At 38.3% G+C, this 27,648-nt stretch overlaps 2 protein-coding genes across 7 annotated transcripts in view; one reads left to right on the forward strand and one right to left on the reverse strand.

Annotated features, from left to right (window-relative positions):
• The window catches only part of TBC1D23 (TBC1 domain family member 23), a 35,761-nt gene extending 12,871 nt beyond the window's left edge, over positions 1-22,890 (reverse strand). For 5 of the 6 annotated variants that reach the window (XR_008820085.1, XR_008820083.1, XR_008820084.1 and 2 more), the window contains exons 1-13: positions 22,753-22,890; positions 14,757-14,868; positions 14,414-14,519; positions 11,537-11,741; positions 8,375-8,498; positions 6,632-6,756; positions 6,484-6,527; positions 5,446-5,549; positions 4,564-4,686; positions 3,468-3,560; positions 1,532-1,702; positions 1,272-1,314; positions 474-583 (exon numbers count right to left, since the gene is read on the reverse strand). Coding sequence is in view for 2 of the 6 variants with exons in the window: in XM_056327814.1 (XP_056183789.1) it covers positions 474-583; positions 1,272-1,314; positions 1,532-1,702; positions 3,468-3,560; positions 4,564-4,686; positions 5,446-5,549; positions 6,484-6,527; positions 6,632-6,756; positions 8,375-8,498; positions 11,537-11,741; positions 14,414-14,519; positions 14,757-14,868; positions 22,753-22,790 (1,398 nt within the window). In the remaining 4 variants the exon portion in view is untranslated. The remainder of the gene's footprint in view (positions 1-473; positions 584-1,271; positions 1,315-1,531; positions 1,703-3,467; positions 3,561-4,563; positions 4,687-5,445; positions 5,550-6,483; positions 6,528-6,631; positions 6,757-8,374; positions 8,499-11,536; positions 11,742-14,413; positions 14,520-14,756; positions 14,869-22,752) is intronic. The other variant, XM_056327815.1, reaches the window with a different exon arrangement.
• Positions 22,891-24,123: 1,233 nt separating this feature from the next.
• Positions 24,124-27,648, forward strand: part of CMSS1 (cms1 ribosomal small subunit homolog) — a 236,720-nt gene continuing 233,195 nt past the window's right edge. Inside the window, exon 1 of the mRNA XM_056327843.1 lies at positions 24,124-24,229. Within this exon, the coding sequence (XP_056183818.1) occupies positions 24,169-24,229 (61 nt within the window). The 5' untranslated portion in view covers positions 24,124-24,168. The remainder of the gene's footprint in view (positions 24,230-27,648) is intronic.

The following is a 27,648-nucleotide window of genomic DNA, read 5'->3' on the forward strand; positions in this document are numbered from 1 at the left end:
CAATAAAGAAAGCTTAACAAACCTTACTACTGAGCATGATGCTATGAAAATAGGGAGGGGAAGGAATTCTGTTAAAGATAAATTGTATCCAAATTAAAAGTCAAATTCAATGTACAACATATCATCTGTAGAAAAGATACAATTTTGAGCTTTCCCATGAAACTATATAACAGTTTCATAGTAACTTATTCCCAAAGTGAAGAAGAGCCAGGAAAAGAATTGTCCATTATATATATTCTGCTGGAGAACGACTACAGCAAGTTCTCTACAAGCTCTTCCTTTCAAGAGGATAAAAACGTTTAGGATGCCTCTGATTGGACAGTAAACATAGTTTGAAATTAAACACACAACTGAAAACAATCATGACCTGCAGTAATGCATTTTATAGAACAGAATGAGGAATATGAAGAAAAAAATTCAGTACACCTGGGGCTCCCATCCCACTATACAACTTCAGCTTAAAATTCACTTACATCAACAGAAGAGTTTATGTTACTTCTTGAGCCCGAGGTACTAGCAATCCAGTGACCATATCCATTTTCTGGTCCTTCCACATTGATATCTGCTAAATGCTGCTGGAGGGCTGTTAAAAGGCCATTTAAAAACATTGGAATTAGTCTGTTGATGAAAATACCGTATATCCAAGGCTAATCAGTAACAATTCTTATTCCAAATGGTTTAATAAGACAGATAAATTCAGATACCGCTAAAATCATCCCAGGCTTTTCTTTCAGTGGTACAAAGGCATTATTAGGATAATCTTTATTTTAGTATTTTCAGTTAAAATACAGCAGCAACTAAAAATAAATCAATGCTTTGATTCTAAAGCTAGCTGTTATGACACTACACATTGACTAGAAATGCCTCTAGGCTCATACTGTGGTACAGCCTCATTGATTCCAGCAACATAAACTGCAGAATTATGAACCGATAACCTAAGAAAACACAACAACAATTAACAGTAATTATGAAGTAGCATGTTCATATGGATCTGCAATTTACAGAGGCTAAACATCAAGAATGATACATTAGAAGAAAGAGGGAATTTCCCCACTTCCTGTATTAATTTTTCACCATTCAGAAATGTGGGTAAGCCATGACAGTTAAACACAAACATGCAAGTGCAGTGTTGACTTACACAAAACAAAAACCTAGCAAATGAGACCTATTTGTTGTTCATTTAGCTAATTTCTAGCCAAACCTAATAAAAATATCAACGCCATTAAAATATCAAGTTTTCTCAAGCCAAAGATCATTATTAACAAGCTTACCCATAAATCCTCCTTTGGCAATGCTTACATACTCCTTATTTTTCTGCAACAGAAAATACATTTTTGGTTGAAGCAACAATTTGTGGAATGAGTTTTGCAAGCATTGTAATGAAACATGGGTTAATTTCATAACAACTGTAAACATGAGTAATGTAAAAGAACAGCTGTGATTTTAAGGGAAAATTTTACCATTTGGTATCAGTGATATGCGCAGATACGCTTTATTTCAGATATTAAAAACCACAACAATTTAGCTGTACCTGTAAGAAGTGTGCTAGCACCATGTTCATATACATATCTTCCTCTTCCCTGCCACTTCCCATGAAGCAGAGATGTTCCCCACCAGCTATGGAGCCAGACTCAATCGACTGTTTTTGTGCTTCTAATAGGGATTTTACAGACTGTGCAAATTCTGATGGGTTTTGAAGCATCTGTGGAATGAACAAACAAAAACACCTATTTGACACCAACATACTGTAACACAACTTGTGAAAAGATACAAACTTTGAAAATGGTTATAATTTGTTAAACGCAAACAAAGCAATATCAGCACTGTGCAAGACACACCAAAAAAATGACAACCTGACCCAGACCTCATGTTACATAAGAGAACACTGAGAACGGTCCTTTTCTCCCTCACTCCATCCTGCTCTCCCCAGGAAAGAAATGCAGCTAACGTATGTTAGTTTATTTCTGCAGACACCAAATAATGGTGGAAAAAAGTGTCTTTGCAACATTCATGTTGCATTGTTGGCAATATGGCAGAGGGACCGATTTCCACATTTATACATGCCTGAGCACAACAAATTCAAACTTTACAGCTCTGAAGTCCTTTTAAATACCTAGAATTTTTAGGTGCCAGTAAGGTCCTCCTATTTGATGATTTATAATGGTTATTTCTATTTTATTGAATATGGTGTTCGATTAAGGCTAGCAGGACACTGACATACCACAGGGGAAGTTTTTTCCTAAATAACTTTTGATCTAGGTTAAAACCCAGAACATTATATTACAGAATCATAGAATCATTTAGGTTGGAAAAGACTTTTAGATTGAGTCCAACCATAAACCTAACACTGCCAACTCTCCACCACTAAGCCACGTCCTTAAGTGCTTCATCTACAAATCTTTTGAATACCTCCAGGGATGGTGACTCAACCACTTCCCTGGGCAGCCTGTTCCAGTGCTTGATAAGTGAATAAGTTTTTCCTAATATCCAATGTAAACCTCCCTTGGTGCAACTTGAGGCCATTTCCTCTTGTCCTATTGCTTGTGACTTGGGAGGAGCGACTGACACCTACCTCTGTTCAGGTAGTCATAAAGAGTGGTAAGGTCTCCCCTTGGCCTCCTTTTCTCTCCTATATAATTATACTTGTGCAAATACTACCAAATGAATGAATACATCATTTTAATTAGAGAGGTAAAGATAATAGATGCAGGACTGAGCTTCTTAACTTTAGAAAGGTAAAAAAAAAGCTTTTAATGGTGTATATACATAGAAATCATTCCATACAGCATCCAGAGACTGGAAATGAAATAGTAGAGGGTTAATCTAGAAGTGAAGAATACACTGTAATCCAACTAAAGCCTAAGTGATTTGGGGGAAAAGTAAGATTGGCTATTCAGTTAGCAATTCATAATCAAATGGAAACTGCAGCAAAATCTTTAATAAAGTAATTAGGCTGTCGTACATCTCAGTCCCAAAATTAACGCACTTCCTCTCTCATATTGTAGTGCAAAAATTTTCAAGAAGTTATCAAATCCTTTTAATGACATAAGCCCCTTAGAAGCAGACTGCAGTAAGACTGGCTAGGGAATAAAAGAAAAATAACACTACTTGTTAAATTAATGACACCTTTCACTCGAAATGATAATACTACAAAGAGATTTCTTTCTCCAAGCCATGTCTAGTCTTTAGCCTGTATGAGTTTCCAGTTCTAACCAAAGAACAGGAAATATGGAATGCCAAAATCTAACATCATTAAGGACTAAACTTCTCAGTAAAATAATGGTTCTACCAACCTCCTTCAGAAAAGCTAACTTTTGAAACTTCATCACATAGCTAGACACTGCAGTCCACAGACTGGAGTCTAAAATAAGGATAACTTATTTTTCAAGACAGACATTTCTGTCTCCTCCTATTTAACTTAGCATTAAAAAAAAAAAAATCAGTAAAGAAACAAAAAGCATACAAACCAAATCTGAGTCTAAATGAAATGCTGTTGATAAATGCCCAGCATTGTATTGCTCTGCAGGACGACAATCCACTACAAAGAATCTTACACCTTCCTGAAAGAGAAAGATTTTGCCTGTTAGACAATTTTGAAATTGTGTAATTGTTGGTGGAAAAGTACATAATTCAATTATATTTTTATACTAATTCAAATACTATAGGAACCCCTCAAGGGAGCTAACAGCTATTGAAAAAAATCTTATTTCATTTGATTAACCCAACTTTTACAGTTAACAGACCACCAACAATATTCTAATAGTGACTTCCCATTAACATATCAGCTTGTGCATCAGAAAGGATCACCCAAGTGCAATACACACAATGTAATTGTTTCACCTCTACTGAGACACATATGGTGGGTATGAGGGCACGCATCACCAAGACATCAGAAAGGACAACTCTGAAGTCCCAACCCAACAGTCAATTACTACTCAGCACAGCACATACGGATAACAGGACCTAAACAGATGCTTAACTTTACCTGCAGTAGGGAAAAAAAGTATGCATGATGAACCTGGGGCCTGGAAACTGCTACGAAAAGCCAATAGATTACAGTTTTTCTTATTGACTATCTACACTGTTATCCATATATTTGTCTTAAATGCTCTAAGTGAAGTCCAGGCACGTAAGTATGTTTGCAATTAACTACCGAAATAGCTTTAACCAATTTTTTTTGGTTTTTTAAACCTTTCATTGACATAAGGAGATATTTCATAATGGAATTCTTCTTAAAGGTGCCAAGTAGCAAGTTTTAAATTTTCCTTTACAATAGTTACATTTGGAAAGGTATTCAAATTAGTGAGCTATTCCTTTAAGCTCCCACTCCTCAGATTCAAATCAGCTGTATTAAGCTCCCCTGGGCTGTAGATCTAGTTGTTATGCACAAATGCATTGCATCAGCAGATGATTTATAAGGGAGACAACTTCAAAACAAGAATACTTTTTCCTGAGATAGAAAATATTCATCTGCATTGTTAGCACTTAAATATATGTGATACACAAAGCAAAGCAATTCTTTTCTGTAAAATTGAGGGTGGGGAGAGTAATTCAGATACCAACTCCTTGTTGCTGATTTGCTTGAAGAATCTCAGACACAGAAACTGCTAGACAGAGAGCCTGGCTCAAATCTGTATCATCATCTTTGAGTCCCAGCAAGCTACTGCCAAAAAGACTGTGGTTGTCCTAATAAGGCAAGGAAAAGAAAAGTTAACTGAAGCCATTGTCTTTAGATGTGAAGGCTTTAAGTAAAACTATATCCATGTCACAACATTAAGCCTGATACACGCACATCTTTGTCCACATAGTCAAAATTTTGATTAATGGAAATTCTTTCTGCAAATCATGGCAAGGCCTGAACTTCCATTAGAAACATGCTTGTTTACCACTCTGAGCATGCCAACATTTTGTTTTGGCTTTTTTTTCTTCCCAAAAAATCTCACATGCCTCTCACATACCTGTCTACACACATCAGACAAAGTACACACAAGCCAAAGGCAATAACCATCAATCACACTTATTTCATGGATTCACTGAAGTCAGTTATCTTGAGTAAGGAAGAACTGCAAGAACAGTGGAGGTGATGACAACTTTATCTCTAGAAAGTGACTTTTTCCTGTTTGCTGTCACAAGTACAGCTAGGACTGCTGTGCAGTCTACTACAAAGCAATTGTGTCAGTATAGCATTTTTGCTTCATCAGTTTTTACAAGAACCTGGTTTGCAAAACAAGGTCATCAGTCATGAAATAAGAATATTGAAGGGAAGCTTCTCTCTAACATGTTTCAGTTAATCTTCTTATCTTTCAAAGATCCTAACAGTAAATACCACCAGAGTAACAACATGAAAAAAATGTTTTAAAACACATCACAATGAAATATTCAGTTACTGTCACAAGGAGCTTAAACAGTACCAAAAGTGAGAGAATATCAAGATTACTTTATTACCTTCCTGAAGGAAGCTGGAGTCTTGCTACAGTAATATTGTGCCAAAGAGAAGAGATCTTCTATATCCTCTAAATCAAGATTGGCTGGCGAAGCTTCTAAGAATTCTGAGATATACAGAAAACATGAGTGCACCATTATTTCAGACACAGAAAAGAAGGACCATACATCTTTTCACACAACAAAATATCTTATTTTTAAATAAGGCACAACACAATTGAGTTTATTAAACAAACATGAAAGTTGATTCACTCACCAGGTGGGAAAAGAAGATACAGGAAATATTCCTCATCCACAGGAAACCTATGCTATCTGCTAGAGTTCAAACTTCCCATGCTGATTCTTTTTTACCACACTTTTACCTCTGTATACTTTTAGCTTTCAGTTGTAGTACTAAGTCAGCTGCCTTTTCTAAAGAGGGCTGACCAAGAGAATCCTCTAAAACAGAGTATTTAATCAGTAGTTCTGTTATGTCCAGAATGGTACAAGGGTACAGTTCTGCAGTATATAGCAAAGACAAAATTCCAAGGACCCACCCTCATTTTTAACTACTAGAAGATTATTAATTATATTGTATTATGCCATGTAAAAAAATAGAGGCAGGTGAAATAGGCTCACAAGAAATTTAGTGTAATTTCTTTAAAAACAGAAGAGGGTAAGACAAGAACAATGAACTGGGGTCAAATCAAGTGCATACAAAGATAATAATCTGGAAAAATGCAACAAATGCAGAAGATTTGAGGAATGATTTGAAAGCTGCTGCTCTGGGTTTAGAAACATGGTGATTTGACTCCAAACTGAAATATAAACCCAAGTGTGGGCATGCTAAAAGGAAACAGAAGAAAAGAATGTTAAGGACAGAGGAAACGTGATGCAACAGAAGAGCAGTGAGAAAGTAGTTAGTAAATGAGGGAATTTATTAATGAAAAAAATCACAGGGAAATAAAGAATTCAGTTATTTAGTAATGAAAAATAATAATCAATAGGGATTACACTATATGGCAAATATTTCACTAGCAGCTATGTATGAGAAGTACTTACTTATCATTTCTTCTTTATCCGATTCTTGTGCTAAGATAACGTCTCTGAAAACAGTGAAGTTACAGGCATAGATAAAGTTAGTAAACCCAAAACAAAAGTGAATTAAAACTGTCAGCAAGGAACATCTCCAAGAATTAACTATACTTACTTTGCATTGACGAGGATGATTAACATTAAGAAATAAATGAAGAATGGATCTGCTTGTTGTAGATATCCATCCCATATTGCCTGAGTGACTTCAGCTGAACAGTAATATGAGAAGAGGCTTCCAAGCTATAAATTTGGAAAATGGTGTGAGAAAGGAATAACCAGAAACAATCTCATTGGGGTAACATGTTTAGCAGAGATATCCAAAACAAAATCAACAAAATTATGTTAAAACATACATTTGCACCATGTATTGAAGGATGGTTCTACCCTCAAAAACAATTTTTATGGAAACAGAGCAGTAATGGTACAGATTATTTGTGAATAAATACACCTACTGTGAAAGCAAACTCAGCTGTACACTGTCAGCCTTGCAAATTCAACCAGAGAGAACACAATTGGGCTGGAATACTGTTTAGCTCATAGCCACTCCTAAATACCGATTATACCAACAAGACAATAATAAGAGAATGTATTTACTCAACAAGCTTAGCAAACAGGACTTTGAAAGGATCCTGTAAACAACAATGTCTGTTTTCCACAGCTGAACAGAGCTAATTGAACATGGTTGCACATTAATTTGACTTAATGTTCCATTATGGTGCTTTATAGCTAAGTAATTAAACATTTGCAAGCACAGAAAATTTTCATTACCATTTAACAAACTGTGCCTGTTCCCATGTTCTCATTTAAAAATATATCCTCTCTGACGCGCAAAGTTCAAAGTGGATAAAAGAAAAGGTAAGAACTTGTTTTCATACATGCCAGGTAATATTTGCAGTCACATCTAACTGAAATGCATACCAGCTGGATTCACTGGGGTCCTACTGACTCGCTGATGCAAACAAATTCTTTATGAACAGAGCTATGGCTTTTGAAAGCTCACTTATCTTTTTATAAACACTATCATGGAATATTTCAACACTTCCTAGTATACTTCTGTAACAAGTGGTAAGAAGAGCTATCCAACTCTGAACCAAACACAACTGAAGACAAAATGTCCCTGAATAACAAGGCAATGACAGGTCTCTGAATGAAAGAGCCTAGAAGAGTTCATGGGTCAAAGTCTTCTTTATTAATTTACAGACTGCCTCTGCAACCACTGTATTGCATTGCATATACTAAGTAGCATTGAAACATGAGAATTCTGCTGGTTTATTTTGTAGTCTTGCTGCACAAACTCTATAAAAAAAACAGTGACAGAGGTAAGTGCCTTTATAACTACCCCCAACCTGAAGCAGTTTTGAAGTTAAGGTCAGGAGGAAGTGACCAGTTCTTGAGGAACTGTAAAATATATGCACCTATATCTCAAAGGCACAACACCACAGGAGGCAGTCCAATATATTAGCATGGAGGTTTTTAAAACTATTAGTAATTTGACTTTAAAAGACTCGTTAGGCTGATGCTTATCCGTATCTATAACCATATAGCTGCCCACTACAAAAACTAACATCACAGCTTCTTATTTTTTGAGTACATCAGTTGCTGTAATTCTTACTTATTTCAATAGTTCCTAATATAAGTGGCTCAATTAATATCCAGTACAATAAAAATGTGATGTTAACAAGATCTCATACCTTCTGTTCAACTGAAGAGAAAAAGCCCACACTACACTAAAACATGCAATTTATTTCAATACATGCAGTTCTAATCTCTTGTACTACTCTTCCATAAACTGGCAACACATACTTAAATTTTAACAGAATTTATTTTTCATGATGTTTCCCTACTTTCACTTTATTACCCAGTTGAGTGCATACGAGTCTGGAGTCATCTTCTTAGTATCAAGAAAGGAGCAGAGTTCAGGCTCATGGTACTGAAGAAGCAGTCTGAACAGATGAAATGGTCTTCCCTTCATAAAACAATCCCTAAAAAGTAGCAGTGAAAATCATAAATCCCCCCAGTACTATCCAGCTATCAGACTTACAGCAATTCTTTATTAGTTGTGATTATGCAATTTCCTATATTGTTTTTTTAATTCACAGGGACTGACCACGAAGTCAACTTACCTCAAGAGTTAAAAAAGCCCCACAAAACAACAAAAAGCCCACAAACACTGAACGCCCCACTATATTAATAAGGCAGGAGAAAGAACAAAATACTGCCAATACTTTGAGTATATAGTACAGAAGTATTTAAAAGAGATTTAAATATCTAAACAGGGCTAGCATGGCATTAGTATTGTTAACTAAAAACCGAATTAATAACATATAAATCATTCCTTCAGCCAAAGTGAAGTTAAAAGATGCTTAATTCATACATGAATAACTACAAAATGTCAATTAATCAAGCAGGAAATAAAGGAATATTTAAAATAAAGAAATAGTTGTTTAAAGACATCAGGAACAAATCTCAAGTGCTTAAAAACTTAAGTAAACTTATGTGAAACTTGACACACAGATCTCCAAACACAAATATCAGCCTAACTTTCTTAAAAAAGGGTAAGTCTATGTGGGTGAAATGTAAACATTCAGAGCAAATTATACATGGGGATTCTTTTTTGAAATTATCGCAAGAACTCTGACTTCCCATTAAGTTACCAGGACAAAAAGTGTGAAAAGAAAAGTATTAATTAATTTAGCATAAGAAGCTAGATTTGCAAATTACTCTGTTTCAATGGTTAATATGGTCAATTACTCCAGTCAGTCAAGTCATTCTTTACCACCTTTTAACATTAAGAATGGGTATATACCCAAAAATAACTTCAAAAAGAATCTTTCCACATTTCTACTGGCAATGGAACAACCTCGTTTAGATATTTTTCTTGACTGTTTTGCTCAATTTTTTTTACTTCTGGTACCTATACTAATAATCAATCCTTAACAAATACCCCGTTTAAATAAAACAAAACAAAACCCCACCCAACCATGCAAGAACAATCCCCCCCCCAAACCAACAACCCCCCCAGTTATCAGGAATTGTGAATTCCTGTGCCTATCTGTTACTTCCTAGCCAGAAGCCCCATGGAAGCAGCGGATGCAGCCACTGGAAGAACTAGTAAAAAAAAAAACAAAAAAGCAAAGCAAAAAAAATTAAAAATGTAGCTAAACAAAAGTAAATTGCCCTGGAAACCAACCTACATTTTAGTTTAGGAGAGGGTGGTTTGTCGTTGTTGTTGTCAGTATTTTTTTTTCCTGGGTAGGGTGTTTGGGTTTTGTTTGCTGTTGTTTTTGTAAAACAAAAAAAAGGAAGCTATTTTCCACCCTCCATTAGAGGTAACACTGATGTAATGTAAGCATCATCCTCAAGTAGGCCCTGCGATGAGACACACTTCCATTACCCACTTGCCACATTTTAACTAGTTTACTACCTTACAAGCTCTCACAAAAATCATCTACTCAACTGCATATCTGATTTCTTCTGCTTATGGCCCAAACAAAGAATACTGACAACCAAGGACTTCCATATCAGCTGTTTATTAGTTCACAAAACTTACCATTCTAGAGGAAGGGCAGGAGGAAAAGAAAGACAGGTATGCACAGGGCACTTTATACCAAAAGCCTTAAGAGTAACTGTTTTTCCAAGAGAAAAACAGCAAAACCTCCCTCATCTAAAATAGCTTATTATGTTGGGGGTTTCGCCCTCATTCTTCCTTTGGCTTGCTAGAGATGCTCTTTAAAAAAAAAAAAAAATTAAAAATTGAAGAAATGTGGTCCAACAGATCATGCTGTACAATTTGCTCACCTGTTGACAATATTCTGTTAGAATAAATTCCCAATAAATATTTAATGATAGTTACAAAATGTGAGAAAATGTGACCAAAAAGCATATGACTTAAAAAACAAAAATAGCAAAAAATTAAAAATGAAACTTTTATTAAATAGTAATGATGGTCCAGCACTCAAATATCAAATCAAGACCAAACTGATCTAAGCAAAGATTTGCAAGTCTACTACAAATTGTCTTTCTGTGCCTTTGCAGGGGAGGGGGGTGGGGAAGAGAAAACCGTCTACATCTCACTGAACCACCACCTAGGTTCTTACAGAGAAACTCAAATACTAGACACTCTGAAAGGCTTCTGTGGCTGAAAGTACGTGAGTTACATGACCATAATGCCACTATCCCCAAGCAGTTCAGAGCCCAACAGTATTTTAAATCAGAAACAGACACAAGCTGAGTCAAGTGACAGGATGGATAAGTATTTCCTGCCACGACACCAAATGTGCACTTTTCGTATTATGGACACACATCCAGCAGCTGGACTGCAATCTCCTCACCAGGGAATCTGACTAAGATCTTTAATTACAGACTATCCATACGTTATTTCACAAGGTCTTAATCAGAAGACCCTGTAGCCTCACTGGACTGTCATGGTGCTACTCCAATATAAATAAAAAATTGTTTTAGTAAGAGCACCTATAAAACAGCATGAAAAGCTCACCACCCCTCACCCTCTCCCAAAACCTAACAACTTAAAAAAATTATTTCAGTCCCAGCTCAGTAGAATAAACAGTGAAAATATCAATCACTTCTTTTAAAGAGATTTTGAGACTTAATTAATGCTTCCAAAGTACTTTGAAGTGACAAGGATAGAAGCATTTTAGGTACCAAAAATGCTAGGAAAGGGAAGAAAAAATGCTTTCATATAACATATGTGAATTAGATAGTTCCTAAACAATTTTTCATATAGCATGAAATTCCAGTTGTTCTTTAAAAGGCATATCAAGTCTATGTCTAACTAGTGACATGCTAACTCTTTATTAGATCTTAAACCAACTCAACCATCTCCTGGACTTCAAACCAACGCATAGTGAAAGATGATTCAATTTATTATCATACAAAGGAATCTGACAAGTTTCTGACAACAAACATTGCTACTCTACTTGAAACCAACATGCACATCATTTCAGAGAATACTTTTAATGCCGATAAAAATATCACCCAGGCAAAAGAAAGAGAGTTTTACCTTGGAATGAATTTATTCATGATAGCATAAAAGCAGTTGTACAAATCACTGCGTGGCAAACGAAGGTGCACCAGAGGTTTGAGTAGATGTATCCAGCCAAGGCAAGAACTGTACTTAACATTGCGTGATTTACAATAAAAAGTAATAACAGACTCGATATCCAAAAGTAATACTGACTTCTCCTCTTCTGGCACTGACAACTGGTCTGAAACAGGCACAGCAATATAAACTGTATTAACAGCCTTTCAAAGAAACTGACTGAGATCATTTCATAGCACAATTGCACCTATAGGGACTGCTTGGGGGAAAAAAAAAAAACCAACAAAACCAGACAAACAGAAAACTAGCAGCTTGGACTAAATGCTTACAAAAAGGCAACAAAATACAGGTGATTTTATAACCTCAGTAGGATAAGGCATTTAAATATCATATAAATATTGCAACAACAGGATGAAAGAAATCTGAGTTTTCTAGGGTCTCTATGAAACAAAGCAGATTCTTTTAATGAACAGAATGCCCCTCTTCTATTCCTATTTGATGCGTTCAGCACATAACTTATGCTGAACACATCAAAAAATTCATCTGAATTTCAACACAGAACAACCTACAACGCATACCTCCCATTCCTCAAAAAACCACTGACATGCCAATTCATGAAAATCAGTAGTTTGATATCAGCTTGGCTTACAGACTTAAGTTTTATTATTAACATATAAACCATTTTTATATAAATAAAAATCTCTACTTCGAAGTAATTTTCCTAACAGTAGTTTAAATTTGAGGTTGTTAGGGTAACTATAAAGAGAGACACTAAACTATACAACTACACCTGGCTTTTAAATTTGATTTGGTATTGTTGCTAATCAGAAGATACATTAATCAAGAACATATATAATCTTTTATATAGATGTAGTATATTGTTTCAGATTCTTACAAATGTAAGGCAATAAAAAGATTATATGTCCCCTATTTATCCTGCTGCATCCGGATGATGCACCAAAAAACCCCGTACAAAACCAGTTCTGTAATTAAGGTGGTAAGCTAAACACCTCTTAAATACCGTCCTTACTGAGTTGGATACATACAGGAAGTCTAAGTTTTCATTAGTTCCAAAGCATCTTCCTGCACAAAGAAGTACTGGCATCCACCTCACCTGAGACGACCAATCTAAGACATACTATGTCAGTACCACACCCCAAATTATGCCTTCCTCCATGTGACGAAATAACAACTTACAGTTAAATATACCAGTATTTATTATAGATTGTAGTGAAACCAGACTTTTGTGTAAGTTCATAAAATTTTCAGTTTAATATTAAGTACACCATGAATTATGTATTTTCAAAATACATTTGGTTTAATCCAATCAGATCCAATTGGTTCTATTCCACACAAATTCATTTTAATCCATACCTAAATTCTGTCCATTTTACTATAGCTAAAGTGACTTACAGTAAGAGAAGTAATAACCATGTTATGTCCAGGACAGAGGGAAGAGATGACTACACACTACATTAATGCAGTGGCATTAAATTTCTAGTGAACATTTTCCCCCTTCAATTTTAAGATCATGAGTCTCATTACTGTTAATAAATTTTTTATTACATAAGTCTCTAATACTTCCCCAAAGCCAGTCAATATTTGGCATTGCCTTTCCTCCATCTCTTGGGAAAATAAAAGAGTACATAAAATCCAAATGCCATCTGAAGATTTACTTCAAATTTGGAGACTACTTGCTTTGCTAAAGCATTGAAATGAAGAGATTTAATCCAACCCAAACCTGACATCTCTATATAGCCTTCATTCTGAACTAATATTACATGTATTGCTTTAATCAGTTTAATATTGTTTTCTGTTACAAAATATTTGCCAATAAAGACGACAGGAAAACTAACGGATATTGAAATGCTTCATTTCGTATGTTATGAAGGGATGTTTTGCCATCTTCCTGAAAAGACACTGTTATTAAATAACACAAGAGAAATTTCCTCCCAGCTTCCCCCTACAGTACAGAAATAGAAGGAAAATAAGCCCTACTAGATTCTAGAGCTAGAAAACGCAGAACTGCATTTTAAAAGTGGTAGGTTATATACCTATGCTGTAACTCCACTCTCTGCCTTAACTTTCAATTGTGCAAGAATAAATTAAAGCATGACAGGTAGCCTAACAGAAGATTCTCTTATCAATGCCATTAAGAACTACCCTAATTTACCAGTCAGCATTGACTCCATCATCTGATCACTGATACTAATGCTACTGCATGGTGTTAGTGATTTAGCCATTTTTGTGATGAGCTGCCAACCAGATCCTGTGGCAGCTCCTTACAGACATACTGGAATATTATTTCCAATGTCCTGGCAGCTTCTTGCTTTCACAAACACAACCTTTCACTTTTGCTGAAAACACTATTCAAAAAATATATTTCTTAAACATAGTCCTTTAACGTCTAAAATGTTTAACATATTTCTTCCCTTAAAGTTTGATATGCATTTTGGTGCTATATCAGCTTTCCAGATTAAGAACCAGTCAGACAAAAACCTGAAGGACACTACAGAAAGAGCGTCTCATTTAAAAGATGGAACATGAAAAAAAATGTAATTTTTTTCCAACTCCTGAAACTTTATGACCATGCAAACTATCATTTACAAGCTAAAACTTTAAAATTCCGTGATGTCACCCATCCCAGAGTTACAGTGCAGATAAAGTACTGTTTTCTTATGATTTCTTAGTGATTTTCTCTGCTCTCTCATTTTACTCCTCAAAGCTTCCTCCAAAATGTAATAATAATTTAAATTATTTAATTCAAATAACAAAGCCCTAAGACAACTGGGAATACAGTAGTTTTCACATAGGTGATCTACATGCAACTTAACTTACCAATTAGCTCTTGGCAATCCTTATGAATTATACCCTGGTCAGGTAGGTCTAAAGAGCCATCCCAGGATGCTAGGCTGTCCCCCTTTCCTACAACATTAAGTGCAATCTGAAAACAAAAACAGAAAACCCTCTAAACATTTTGGTGTCCTTTTGTAGTTACCCAATTACTGAACTCAGTAATTTAACTCAATAAAGAAGAATATTCTAAAACTAAATGAACACACATGCGCATTAAAATTCTAGTACTACATATCTTTTGTAGAGATGCCTGGTAATTAAATCATTTACCTCAAAGCAAACAGCTCCAAGTATTTCCTGCTTCTTGATTTATGCTTATACTTACCTTCCAGACTTTGGCCCTCAGATCAGCAGGCAATTGCCTTCCTTGAATGATGTTTCTCACAGTTTCAAGATCACAGCCTCCTTCTTCTAGAGCATCCGCAAGATCTTTTTCCCTACAATAATGTGTTTATTAAAAATGAATTGTAAAATATTTTCCAATGTTTATCTATTAAATAGAAGTAGACTGGAGGCTACTATCAGGCAAAACCCACACATATGTAAATGTATAATATAGACAATTTGCCAATTACTAAAAATAAATATTTGCAAAATGTTACTTATTCCTTTATTGTAAAGGCTACTTGTCCAACCTTCTAATGCCATTCAATTTACATACAAGAACAAATATGTTCAGGGCATTTTTGTTTTGTTTTCAGGAAGTGGCAATGTTGCAAAATGTATCACAAAAATGCAAATTTAGTTATAGTTTATGACTGGAGGTACACAGCAAGTTTTCACATAAAACACAATGCATTAAAAGAAAACATTACACCTAAATTAGATGGCAGAGTTCTTTGAAATAAAATTAGATGACCTAGAAAACAGAAAACTTCTTTCAAAGGTTTAGAACAGTCAGCTTTTAACCCCATCTTTCCCTGAAATGGGAAAGGACCTTTTAGTCAAACTCAGATTTACTTAACTTTAAAGTTCTAGTACTGTAAGTGCGGACATGTGCACAAGGCTAAATTAAAACATACAAAACCAGTAACAATAGTGTAGAATAGCAAAATACACAAATTTGCAAGACAGTCAAACAGTAACGACATTTAAGTTGCCATAATAAGACAATAAAAGTTCATAAGCATTATAGGTAAGAAGGTATGCATTCAGAAACTATTACTTTACAATCTCTCTGATTGCTTCTGCAGACTTTCTACAGTTTCATGCTGTCAATAGTGAGAGAAATACATCTGATGATTTCAGAAATTTCAGTATCATATAGCAGAGCAGGGGCAGAACACCAGGTTCACTGGAAAAACAGCAATGGCAGCGGTACACAGGTCCCGTAGGCAAAACTTCTCCCTTACTGTATCCTCTTAACTGTTCTCTACTAGTTCTGACATATGCCTTAAGAACGGCTTTGTTCCATGTACGCGAGGAGTTAAACACACATCCAGGAAAGGTTTATAGCCAGAGCAAAACACAGAACATGACTGTTCATACGGGACAGGTATTTAAGTATGAAGATGCATTCCTTGTGAATAACACATCTATTTATACACACGGAGTAACAGATGTTAAAGTGTTATCGGTATAATTGCTCTGTGTTACATACTACGTAGTCAATTCCAAAATGCCCATGGAAAAAGAATGTCAGCTGTTGAGTTCTTGTCTACTACTTTGATTTCCATATACCCACAATTAACTCCCTGATATAAAGGTTCTCAAGTTTGGTCTTCTGAAAGCTTAAGACACACATTTCTGAGTTTCTAAATATCATGCTTTTTAATAAATAGATTAAAATCTCAATCCTGTGAGAACATATGCATATACGTAATAAGCAACAAGCCAGCCTTACTTAAGACTTCTCAAAGTATTTACAAGTAGAAGTATCATCCTTGCATTGCATCAGTCAGTTTCTTTGCCAATACACTTTTGTAGCACTTTAAATCATTTCAAATATACAGCAGGGCACAACTAACAGCTGGTTTTCTTCAAGTAATTTCGCCGATTTGGATGAAAGCAAGCACAGTTTACAAAGAGACCGAGTTGCCATATTTTCTCAGCTTTTTAGTATTAAAAAAAGAATAAAAATCCCAAAGCCCACTTAAAGAACTACAGGATGCAGGAGTGACTATGCCTTTCCCGAGACAGAAACGGGGAGGGAAACACCCAAGTCCACTTGCACTTCCATCCCCTATCCTGTTGCTCTGCATACACAACAATCAACACTGGAAAAATTAAACCACCAAATTAGTTTACCCTGATAAAAATCAGCTCTTTCCAGAACATTTGCATAAAGAGACCCAGCACTCAGCAGAACTGCATGAACTCTGGTATGATCTAACTTCAACGGAAGCCAACCCTAAAGATCAGCTGAAGAGCTGGATGCTCTTAGATATACTGCAGGTTTCCACACACACCACATACGACAAGCAGACTAGAAAGCAACCATGGGGCCTTGAATTATAGCACACAAAACATGATTAGTTGTATTAAATTGGCACATGGAAATGAATGTTAGCAGCTGCATGCATGTTGTATTTCAGGTGGAAAGGTCTTACATTCCAATACTTAAATTTTGTTTCTAAGTCCTCCAAAGAAAGTTATTTGGAGGAAAAAAAAAAACTAATCTGTTAATCAACACTTAAAACCACATCTACACAAATTACAAGACACAGCTGGCAAAGAATGTTTCACAGACCCATGAGTACTAACTACACCAGTTACTAGTGTCTAATACAGCTTAAAAAGCTGTGCATGGGTTAACATCATGATCAATTTCAACACTGTCATCCACATCTTGTTTGGTGTAAAGATGACAGGCAAATACTAGCTTTACTACTTCACCTTAAAAAACAAGAAACTGATACGCCGATCTCCCTCATGAAGACATGTAATGCACTACTAACATTCAGTTAAATGAAATAACAGCAGGGAAAAAACTGTGTTATTTATTACAATTCAATTAGCTGCTCTTTTCCTCCATCAACTCCCAAGACTGCTCACAGGCTATTAGTAAGGACTTTTCAAAGATGAAGAAAATTATTTTCTAATAAATACTCTATTCAGGCAAACTTGCAAAGTACAAAGTATGAGAGTGATTTTGATGCTTCAACACACGTCTGCTGGCTGTGTTTTACCTTATTTCAGTTGGTGTTGTGCTGCAAATATTCCAGTAAAGTGCTAGCAATCTGGATCCTTGTCTTTCATGAGCGAAAATCAGTTAGGAAGTCTTCTGCTCATATGAATAATTATTATACTTACTGTGGAAAGAATGTGCAAATTGCTCCAGACATAAACACCCTTATTTTCTGCTCTGCCATGGCTCCACTGCCTATTCCTAGATGCTATTCAAAATTTTGGTTAGATGTGTAGAATTCCAGCCTATATGCAAGCCATGGCCTGAAAGGTTAATTCCCACCAGACATACAGTTTTAAATGTCATAATGTACGATGTTGCTATTAGTGTGTCTGAAGTAAATTTCCATACTTACAGAAGCATCTCTGAAATTCATGCCAGTCTGGTGACATACTATAATCAATAGTTAACTACCTTCACGGATAATCCACATGACTTTTTTTAAGCTAAAACACTTAAGATGTGAAAGAAAGCTGCACGCAATACAAATTTTCAACTGCTGGGAATTCTGTTTCAGCCACTTTTTTTTTTAAATGTTATTTATTTTGTTCAAATATGACTCTGAGGTACTTGGTAATAATCACTTACAAATACTAATGAAGGGATTAAAAAAAATCGCAGGTATGTGAACAGCAGAGAAAAGATGGTAGGAATTGTTTCAATAAACTACAAATACAGGGAAAAGACATACAATATTAAGGAAACTATAATCAATCAAGTAGACTACCATGCCTGGAATGTACCTGCTAAAGTCCCTTACACCTGCTCATTTCTTATTAAGACAGACAAATCCATCTGAGCTGCTTCCTCCAAGTCCAAGTGCATTTTTTGGGAAAAATGCTTCAGAAGTTTACAGCTTTGATTTCTGATGGGCACACCTCTAATACCGATTTATTATTTTCACAGCCCAACAGGTATCTTCTACATGTACCAAATCCATTAACCAAAACACACTTATCAGTCCAAAACAAGATGATCACTCTTTATCCATATACACTGAAACTACCACTGCACACCTGCCTGTTAAAGGCGAACAAATCCTCCCACTTAGATTATACAGCTCGAACTGCTTGATGGTGTAACGTTTGAAAAGCTTCTTTGGTTATTTTCTTCCACACTCCTCAAGCAACACACTCATAGGTGCTCACAATACGCTCCAGTGGGCCACCACCAGTTCCAGCGTAAGTCATCTTATTTCTTAAACATCTTCACACTTCACTCCTGTCCTCCCCATCAGGAGCCAGGCTGCTGCCAGCTGACCCCTTAGCCAAGAGCATCACCAGTCTTAGTTTCCACAAAGCTGTTGTCTCCTAGGACAAACAGTCTGCAAATTTCCATAGATTTCTGATAATTGTAGCATGCAAAGAGAAAGACAGGCACACATATAACAATTATGAAGGCTGACTGTACGTATCCACATTAGTGCCAGACTGGACTAATATAGGCTAATATATTTTTTAATTTTTTATTACTAATGTTGGCCTAAACTCCAGTTTAAGCAAAGTATTTGAAAAAGCTCACAGTAGCGTACACGTTTATAACACGCAGTAATCACAAGAAAGCTTTACTTAAAAGTGGGCAAGTGAATAGGGTTCATGAGAATTTCTGAAGTCAACAGCTAGTATCAATTTATTTTTATAATCGTCATTCTACATTCCCACAACAAAGAACACAGCTTACCACCACAGAAAATTATCTATATAAAAGCTTCTTTTTTCTCCTCCCAAAGTATGCTTTTATATAATCTAGTTACTCCAATTCCTACTTTTAATGTAGGATTCTCCTGACTAAAGGAAAAAAGCCTAAACAAGAGCTATATTAAATCACGGGTAACGAGTGTTTGTTCTCTATTGAAAAACAAACAAACAAACATCAATCCCTTACATGTACTTCAAAATATCCATTGGTTTCAGAACACCACTGAATACTTTTCTTCCCCCCATGGAATTTCAGAGAAAAACATTAATTTCCTGTTATTTTTACCTCTATTTTTCCCTCAAGTGTGTTAATTTTACACTTGACTGCAAAGCATTATTTTGTTTGTGTGCCTTCAGAAGAAATATCATGGCTCCAAATACTAAGTAGTCAGATTTTGAGCATGGGAAAAAAAAAAAAAAGTATTATTTTCTCACCCTGTTGTCTGAAGCAGTTGGGAATGTATTTTGGGACCATAAGATGAATGACTACAATGCAAAGTTAAATGTACAGGAACAACTCCATCTGTGGTTACAGTTATATTTAGTTAGTTCAGGTGTTAACTTTCGAAGTATAGAGCTTAAAAAAGCGCTACTTGATCAAGTTCCCCGAAGCTTGAGTATTAAACAAACATCTACAAAAAAGTTTTAGGAATTAATTCATAACTGTTTATATCTTTATCTGTTTGAGAACCTGAACAGGAAAAATTAAGTTCAAATCATTCATTTACTTGACAAATGAGGAGAAAATACTCTATGACTTCTAACTGCAAACACTTTAACTAATAACAGTTCATCTTGTTTGTGTCTATACATCCTATTGACTAGAAGTGTTGCATTGACTAAAATTATGGCTAAAATCAAATCAAATAAGCAGAAAAAAATGAAGGAATTAAGCTTTTACAGCACAGCTTGAAAGCAGCCTGCCTTCCTTGTGTTTCACAGCATTCTTAGCTTTGGACGCAGATATGTCTTCCAGCATCAAATACTGCCAGCAATTTCTCAAACTAATTTTTGAGAATATGCCAAAATGCTAAAAGTAAGTATTTAATAAAAAAGGTCCGACAGATTTTTCTCATTTTTGTATCAAAACTGTTGATAAACTTCCTGTATGTACTGAAGAAAAAGCTGGCAATCTCATCCTTCAATAACTCCACTCAATAACAACCTTCAATAACTCAGTAACAAGGCATTTTTTTCAGTTGTGGTTTGGTTTTAGTAGGTTTTTTTAAATTTAAGTTGTATCATACAATGCCAAATTCCCCTGCTATTTTGTTAAACAAAACAAGCAGTCAGTATGGACAATGAGGGGTTTAACTCACCATTTGTTTGTGCCATCCACCCCACCCTAAATGACTTACACCAGCACAAGTGTCAAGTTCCCAGAGGAAACATAAAAAGGGCACATTATGTTACTAAGCATGTCTAGATTCTACATATTCAAGGTGCTGTCACAGTCTCTGACCATAGAATTACATTTGCCTTTGAATCTCCCTAAGGAACTGAACAGAGGACAAGAAATCAGTGCTGCTGGTTTTGTTGCCGGCAGAGTTCAGGTGTATATACACACCATTTTATATTTTGGCTGTTTTTTTATAAATGGGAAATTTTATTGCTCAATCCTATATATGTCAAAACCATGATAATGTAGTAATTTGCAGCAAACAGCTCATTCAAAAAATAAGTTATACTTAGAAAAACAAGAACTGTTCAACAGTATTCAGGTAAGTATATAGGACAGCATTTTAAATCAATGCATGAAAAAGAAAATATTTCATTGAAACTGGCTTTAAAAAACCCCCACAACAACAAAGCCAAAAAGCCACATGAAGTTTCTAAACAAGCAGTAAAGAATACAACTTTGTTATTTGCAGGGTACAGCCCTATTCTGGCATATTAATGTAGTGTTTAAGCATAAGCCTCTTGGACTGTTTCCATAAAGATGTACAAAGTCTCTTTTTACAAATACCTTCAAGTTTGCCTTTCCTAGCAGTACCAGCTATCAAATTTACTATAGTTACATTCCGAAGCTGCCAGTCAGAACAGCACACTCTAGGCTGAGCCTTTAAATGTCTAGAAACCACATTTGTGCCTCGTTCTTCACAGAAATTTCAGCAGTTTATTGTGATCTGGGAGATTGTAATACTCTTTCAGCATTAGTCATGAAAGGGGTTTGGAGTATTTTCTTGAGATATTTCAACAGCGTTCTTATTCAATGCCCAGGGCTATACTTCAAAGCATCAAGACCGCACTGTCAATGAATCTGTCCTTACCTTTGCAATTATACATCCCAACAGTCAAGCCTGTATTTAGAAATAACACTTACTGTACCTGTAGAAAGTGCTTCATAAGTTTTGAAACTGTAACTAAAAGAAAAAAAAAACCAACTAAAACCAACATTGATTCACTTTCATTAGTTAGTAAACGATACTTAGTTGTTTTATCCAAGAGCTGTATTCATAGAACCAACCTAGACAAAGAACAGATACCGGCTACACCTGCACATCTGTCAAGTCCGGTTTCCCTACAGTGAGATAACTAAACACAAAGAAGGGTGAGCACAGTTAAGAAGAAACTTTGGATCCACCACATAAAAAAAAGCCTAGATGCAAAAACATCAGATTGGAAGTGATCATAAAAAGTGGGTCTGTGTAATTGTTTGAAAAGTGCGTACATGGGAAGGACAAAGAGCAATGCAGTGGCACAGAACAACAGGAAGGAAAGAAATTACATGCAATGCAGAGGCGCAAAGAGGAAAACAAAGTGCAGATGCACAGGAATAGAGATGTGGGGTGCAGTAAGAATAGCTTCAGTGTTTAAACACAACGTTTATTTAAGCCTCAGCAGTCTTAAGTGAATACGCATGCAACAGATACTAACGTCACTGTCACCACCAAAACGATCCTGTACACGCTCCAGAAATAGTCTCTATTCTTGTCCTACAGGTTCAATGTAAAATCCATTCTAAGTAACAGATGCACTCGAGGACAGTGGCGAACAAAACCAACCCGAAAACAAGGCAGGACCCACCGCTGCCAACTGCGCTCGGACAGGTGTGCAGGAGAAGGGGAAGCTGAACGGAACAAAGCCACCGCGCTGCAGGCAGGGGGACGTGGGCACGGCGCGGGCAGCCGCCCCGCCCCACCCCGGGCCCAGCGCGGCCGCGGGCCGCCCCGGCTCTGGCGGCGGCCCTTTCCCTCCCGGGGCCGGGGAGCCGCCGAGCGCCAGAGCCCTTTGCCCCGGGCTCGCCCCAAGCCGCCCCCGTGTCGGGGCCTGCCCGGCGGGGGGCTGGGGCCGCCGCCGCCCCGGGGACCCTCCCTGCCGCCCTCTCCCCGCCGAGCGCTCAGCGCGGCAGGACCACGGGCGGCCCACGCCCCGATCGCGGCGCGGCGGGGGGAGGGGCCTTCTCGCCTGCCTGCCCACCCCTGCCCTCCCCCAGCCCCGCTGCGGAGGGGACGGTAGGCAGCGGGAGGAAGAGCACCGACAGCGCCGTAACTCACCAGCTGCTCGGCGGCAGCGCCTCTTCCCCTTCCGCCATAGCTGTTGACGTGCCACCTCGCTCGGCCGTAAAGCGCAGTCGGGTGGTGGCTTCTCCCCTCCTTCCCACGCGCCGGCTCCCGTCGCCACCTCCCCCATGCTGCCGCGAAGTGAGGGCGCCGGCCGTAAAGCACGGACGGCTGACAGGGGGCTGGGCCGTGCCTGCGTGAGGAGAGTAGGCGTGGCCCGGGGCGGAGCGCTGAGGGCGCTCACCTGGGCGAGGCGGCGGGCGGGCCGTCGCTGGCGGCTCGGGAGACATAGCCGTCACGGGCTCCCTGCGCCGGGCCGTGCTGACAGACACAGCCTCAGGCAGCAGGGAGGCCCCAGCGCCCCGAGGGACGGCGGGGGGCGCTGAGGGGCGCGGGCAGCAGGCCTGCTGGAGCGGGGAGGCTCTGCCGTCGGCTCCCGCCCCGGCAGCTGCCTGCCTCGGCAGCGCTCAGGAATCGGTTTCTCCGGCGGGAAAGCTATTCCGTGAAACATTGAATATTTTCGGTTTTCATAAAGGTGAACCGCTTCGCTGTGTATGGGTTCGATCGTTAAAGGACTCTCCCGGTAGTCAGTGTTGTGCTAGGCTGTGCTCCGCGAGCCGGAGGAAATGGGGTTTTACGGAGCGTCCTGTGTCCGAGGGCTGGGTGTCACCGCGCCGTGTTCGTTAGCAGCCTTGGGCAAAACAACGCTAAGCTCTCGATCACCCGCGTTCCTAACTCATCTACACCCTCCAAGGAAAAATAAACGAATAAATAAATAATACAGCCGCTTGTGAAAGTTCAGAAAGAGTCAAGTAATTTCATGCATGGAATCATAGCGCCACCTCGTGATGGAGTCGTGTCCTTATGCTTGTCTGCCTGCCCCGCAGCTTGCCTCGGGACGTGCTCGGCGGCAGAGCCCAGCCTCGGGGCGGGGGAGACGCGCCTCGCCGAGCCTGCGCGGCCCCGTCCCGCCGCGGCAGGGGCGGCCCTGCCAAGGTACGGCGCAGTGCTTCCGCGTCTGTATTTGCTGCTTAGAAAAGATGGAACGAAGAGCGTTAATCAAGAAAAGTATTTTACAGTGCAGATTCGGATCCAGGCAATTAAAAAAAAATACTGTGAAGGAGAGGGCAATATTTTTAATTCCTTTCTCTTTTTCCCGCTTAATCTGTATTTTTTCACTGAAAAACAAGCCGACATCAAAACACCATGCATTTTAAACGCCTACTTTTATTGCTTAGGGGGGAAAAAATCAGTCATGCGCTCCCGAGGCGCGGTTTCCCGCCGGACAGCGATAACAGCGCGGCCCCCCGCGGCCCCGCCTCGCCGCCGGGCGGCGCCAGTGCGCAAGCGCGTCGGGGGGGCGGGGCAGGGCAGGAACGGCTCGCGCGTGGCGGCGGCGGCGGCGGCGGCATGGGGGACATGCTGGAGGAGCCGTGGTGGGAGGCTGTGTCTGCGGCAGGCAGCAGTCCAGGTACTGGTCTCCTGCAGCTCGCCCCGAAACAGCCATCCCGAGGGCCGGTCCCCTCCCCTCCTCCCCGGCCCTTCTTCCTTTTCGTGTTGTGGGTTTTTTTCCTCCCACTTGCCCCCTTCTTCCATCCCTCCACCTTTCTCTTCTCCTCCGCTCTTTTAATTTACATCTTCTGTTTTTCCTTTCTCACTTGCTTTTTCTTCCTGTGCCATCTTTTCGCTGCTTGCTACCGGTGGCGGTTTTGTTTGTAGGCAAAATCTCCTCAGACAGGCGAGATCTAATATCTAACCCTTCAGACTCGGGATAGATAGAGGATGAAACGCAGGCGAAAATACCGGTACTTAAGTAACAACAGGGGCCCACTGAGCAAAAATACATTTTAAACGAGTTCTAAAAAGCGGTGTGTCTGTGTGAGAAAACCGCCTTGAGTTCAAGCTCAGATGTCCCCTGCATTCATTTAGTTTCTACGCTGTGTTTGCTTCCAAACTTGAGTTTCTGTGATGGAAGGATATTGCATAATGTGTGTTCAATTGCCATTACGTGTGGTACTTGAGAAGCATCACCCATGTGCTCACTGGGGTGTTGCACATCACGCTTGACGTGTGTTTTGTAGAAGGGCAGGAGTTAAACTGCTTTTCTACAGCCATTGCTCTTTGGTGTGTGGTACTATGGCTGATTTGTCTCTTTTCCTGACTGTAATATCTGGCTCCTATACTTGGCCTTTGTCAATGTGTCTTAAAGCTCTTTACAGCCTGTGGTTGCATCTGTAATGCTGAGGTTTAGTGTAGAAATTTGGGTAGATATAGGTAATTAAAATGACTTTAACACTTTGTAGTGTCCTATTTTATTGATTTTGTTTTTTTCAAATTTATTTTTTTAAATATTGTATTGGTAAGATTTGGGAGTTATTGGGAGTTATCTGCACCTCTTGGAAGACTCCAGATCTTCCAGTGTCTTGACAATGGTTGCTTATTTCGTGTGAAAAGGCTCTTGGAGAATAGTTTGAGGGGGAGCAATATAAAAGTGGTAAGTATGTAATAAAGAGGGATCACAAGCCCTAATAAGGCTCCTGAGCATTCTGTTTTTATTTTTAGTTGCGTATAGGGTCCATGAGCCGTTCCAGTTTCCATGGTAAATGCTCTTCATTGGGAATTTTTCATTCAGGAGTTCTAGATGTGTTAAGAGCCTACCTGCATATTTTGCCAAGCAGAGGTTTCATCTGGGTGGGTGGTAAGCTGATTTTTATGATGTTGGCAGCTTTCCTTTAGAAACTGGATACAAAGCAGGACTTGGATGATAAACTTTTGGCATTATGGGTAAACCATTTGACTTAGAGATGAGACTGTGAATCACAACTCTTCCAGTTATGTAAAACTCATTGTGATTTTTGCAATTGCATTGTTGAACTACTACAGTCATTCAAGTGGGAAGTAACCTCTGGAGGTGTCTAATCCAGCTCTGTGCTAATAACATGATATGCACTTCACTTCAAGAACATTATTTGAATGTGTTATGTACAGTTGAGTGTTGTGCAAACCAGGTACCTGCTGTCAGTATCCCAGCATTGTAAACTTGTCGGCAGGTTCTTTATGTGGAGCCTGTTGTATTAAGTTGACATAAGCCATCAGTAAAGAACAACATCTGTTACTTTTATTTTGTGTAGCTATTTTTCGCTTACAACAGACGTAAAATCAAAGGTTAATTTGTATTGCATCTTATGGATATGGTACAATGCTTTAAAATTAGATGGCATGAAATATGAAATCAGAGTTTACGATGTACAATGTAAGCAGCAATACAAGAAAATAATTGCTTATTAGTGAGCACTTTTGACAGACTTGATCAAGTTCTTCTGTGAAACATCGTTTTGTTAAAAAAAAGGCTTATTATTCAACTTCATTTGCCGACCTATTTTAGAAAAGCATCTCTACCGCGACTGTAGTGCAAACCAGAATTAAAAACGTAATCTTTAAATATTGATCTTTTGCTAAGTCCTTTAAGTCTAGTCCTAGAATAAGTCTGACCAATGGAATACTCTCGTAATAACTCAGCCTTCAAAAGTGTCCTAGATCTTAACAACTTGTAGTTGGAAGAGGCTGGTTGTAAGATGAAGTGTGTGAAGGGTGTTTGGACTCACTTAAAGGGTATGAAATCACAAAATATGTATCCTAGTATATGGGTATATAAATAATTCTTAATTTGCCTTTGGCCACATAATTGGAAATCATTATTTTATAATCCATATTAAAGATTAAAGGTAGTTACTCTCCCTTTGAGACATGTTTACCCTGCTGCAGATTGTTTATAGATGTAAAAAAACCCCAAACCAACAAAAACCAAGAAAAAAAAAACTTGAAAGGGTTATCCATCTATTTACCTTGTCACGTGACACAAACTAAAGAAACTTGCCCAATAACTTCTTCAGCACACCTTTAACTTTGAGAATCTTGTGGAGAGTGTGGTTAGGGATCATTGTCTGTTTGTCAGTGTTATGCGTGTCCCAAGTCATTTAACTGCAGAGCTTCCTTCCCTCCCTTTGTCCAGTCTTGATTTGGTTTTTGTATTGCCTTTAGAACCCTAAGGGAGAGGGTAAGGAATACTAAGTAGTTTGTTTAGGCACCAACTTTTTCCTCTTCTCTCCCTGAACAGAAAGAGCACTGCTCACAACACTGTAAATGTCCGTATCTTGCTTGTAGCCAGCATGCCACATCTCCCAAACAGTTTGAGGGAGAGGGATGAACTTTTATTTTTCAGAATTTCTTCCAGTTTCCTCCTTTTATGTTACCACTCTTTGTCTTTCTCTGTGCTTAATTTGTCTCCCTTAATCCCATAAGAGTATCCCCATTTGTCAGTTTGCTTAGATCCTTAAGTAAGAGCCTATGTGGGCCATGTACCTCATAGGTAGAAATTAATTGTGTCATCCCAAGACAGGAGTAAAAGACGGGAAACTTTTCTATGTCAGCAGTACAAACAGGTGAGAAGCATAATATGGTACCATGGACAATGGTTTGACAGTACTTGTGGGGTCCTTTGTGAGCTCTAAAGCAAAGGATGCTATTGTGGGAATTAATTTCTTTTGCTAGAGGTTTTCTTGTCTTGCTGTAGACTGGCAATAAAGAGTGCCAAATAGCGTCAATTTGTAATACGTGGTTTGCAGTTGCCAAGAACTGGACTGTTGTAGCACATTCAGTGGGAAATTTGTTGCTTGATTGGAGCCGAGATCTGTTGGTGGACCTGTGTGTAAGAAGAGGTTTGTATCTTCCTTTTTTTTTTTTTTTTTTTTTTTTTTTTTGGCTCATCCATGAGTTGCTGTCCCTTCTGATGAAACTTGTTCTTGTACTGAAGATTTATCTGATAAGCATGCCATGTTGACAACTGCTTTTTGAAATTTGTTTCTTCACGTTTACATACATTCATTGTGC

Source organism: Falco biarmicus, chromosome 2 (assembly GCF_023638135.1).
Source record: "Falco biarmicus isolate bFalBia1 chromosome 2, bFalBia1.pri, whole genome shotgun sequence".
Classification (NCBI taxonomy): domain Eukaryota; kingdom Metazoa; phylum Chordata; class Aves; order Falconiformes; family Falconidae; genus Falco; species Falco biarmicus.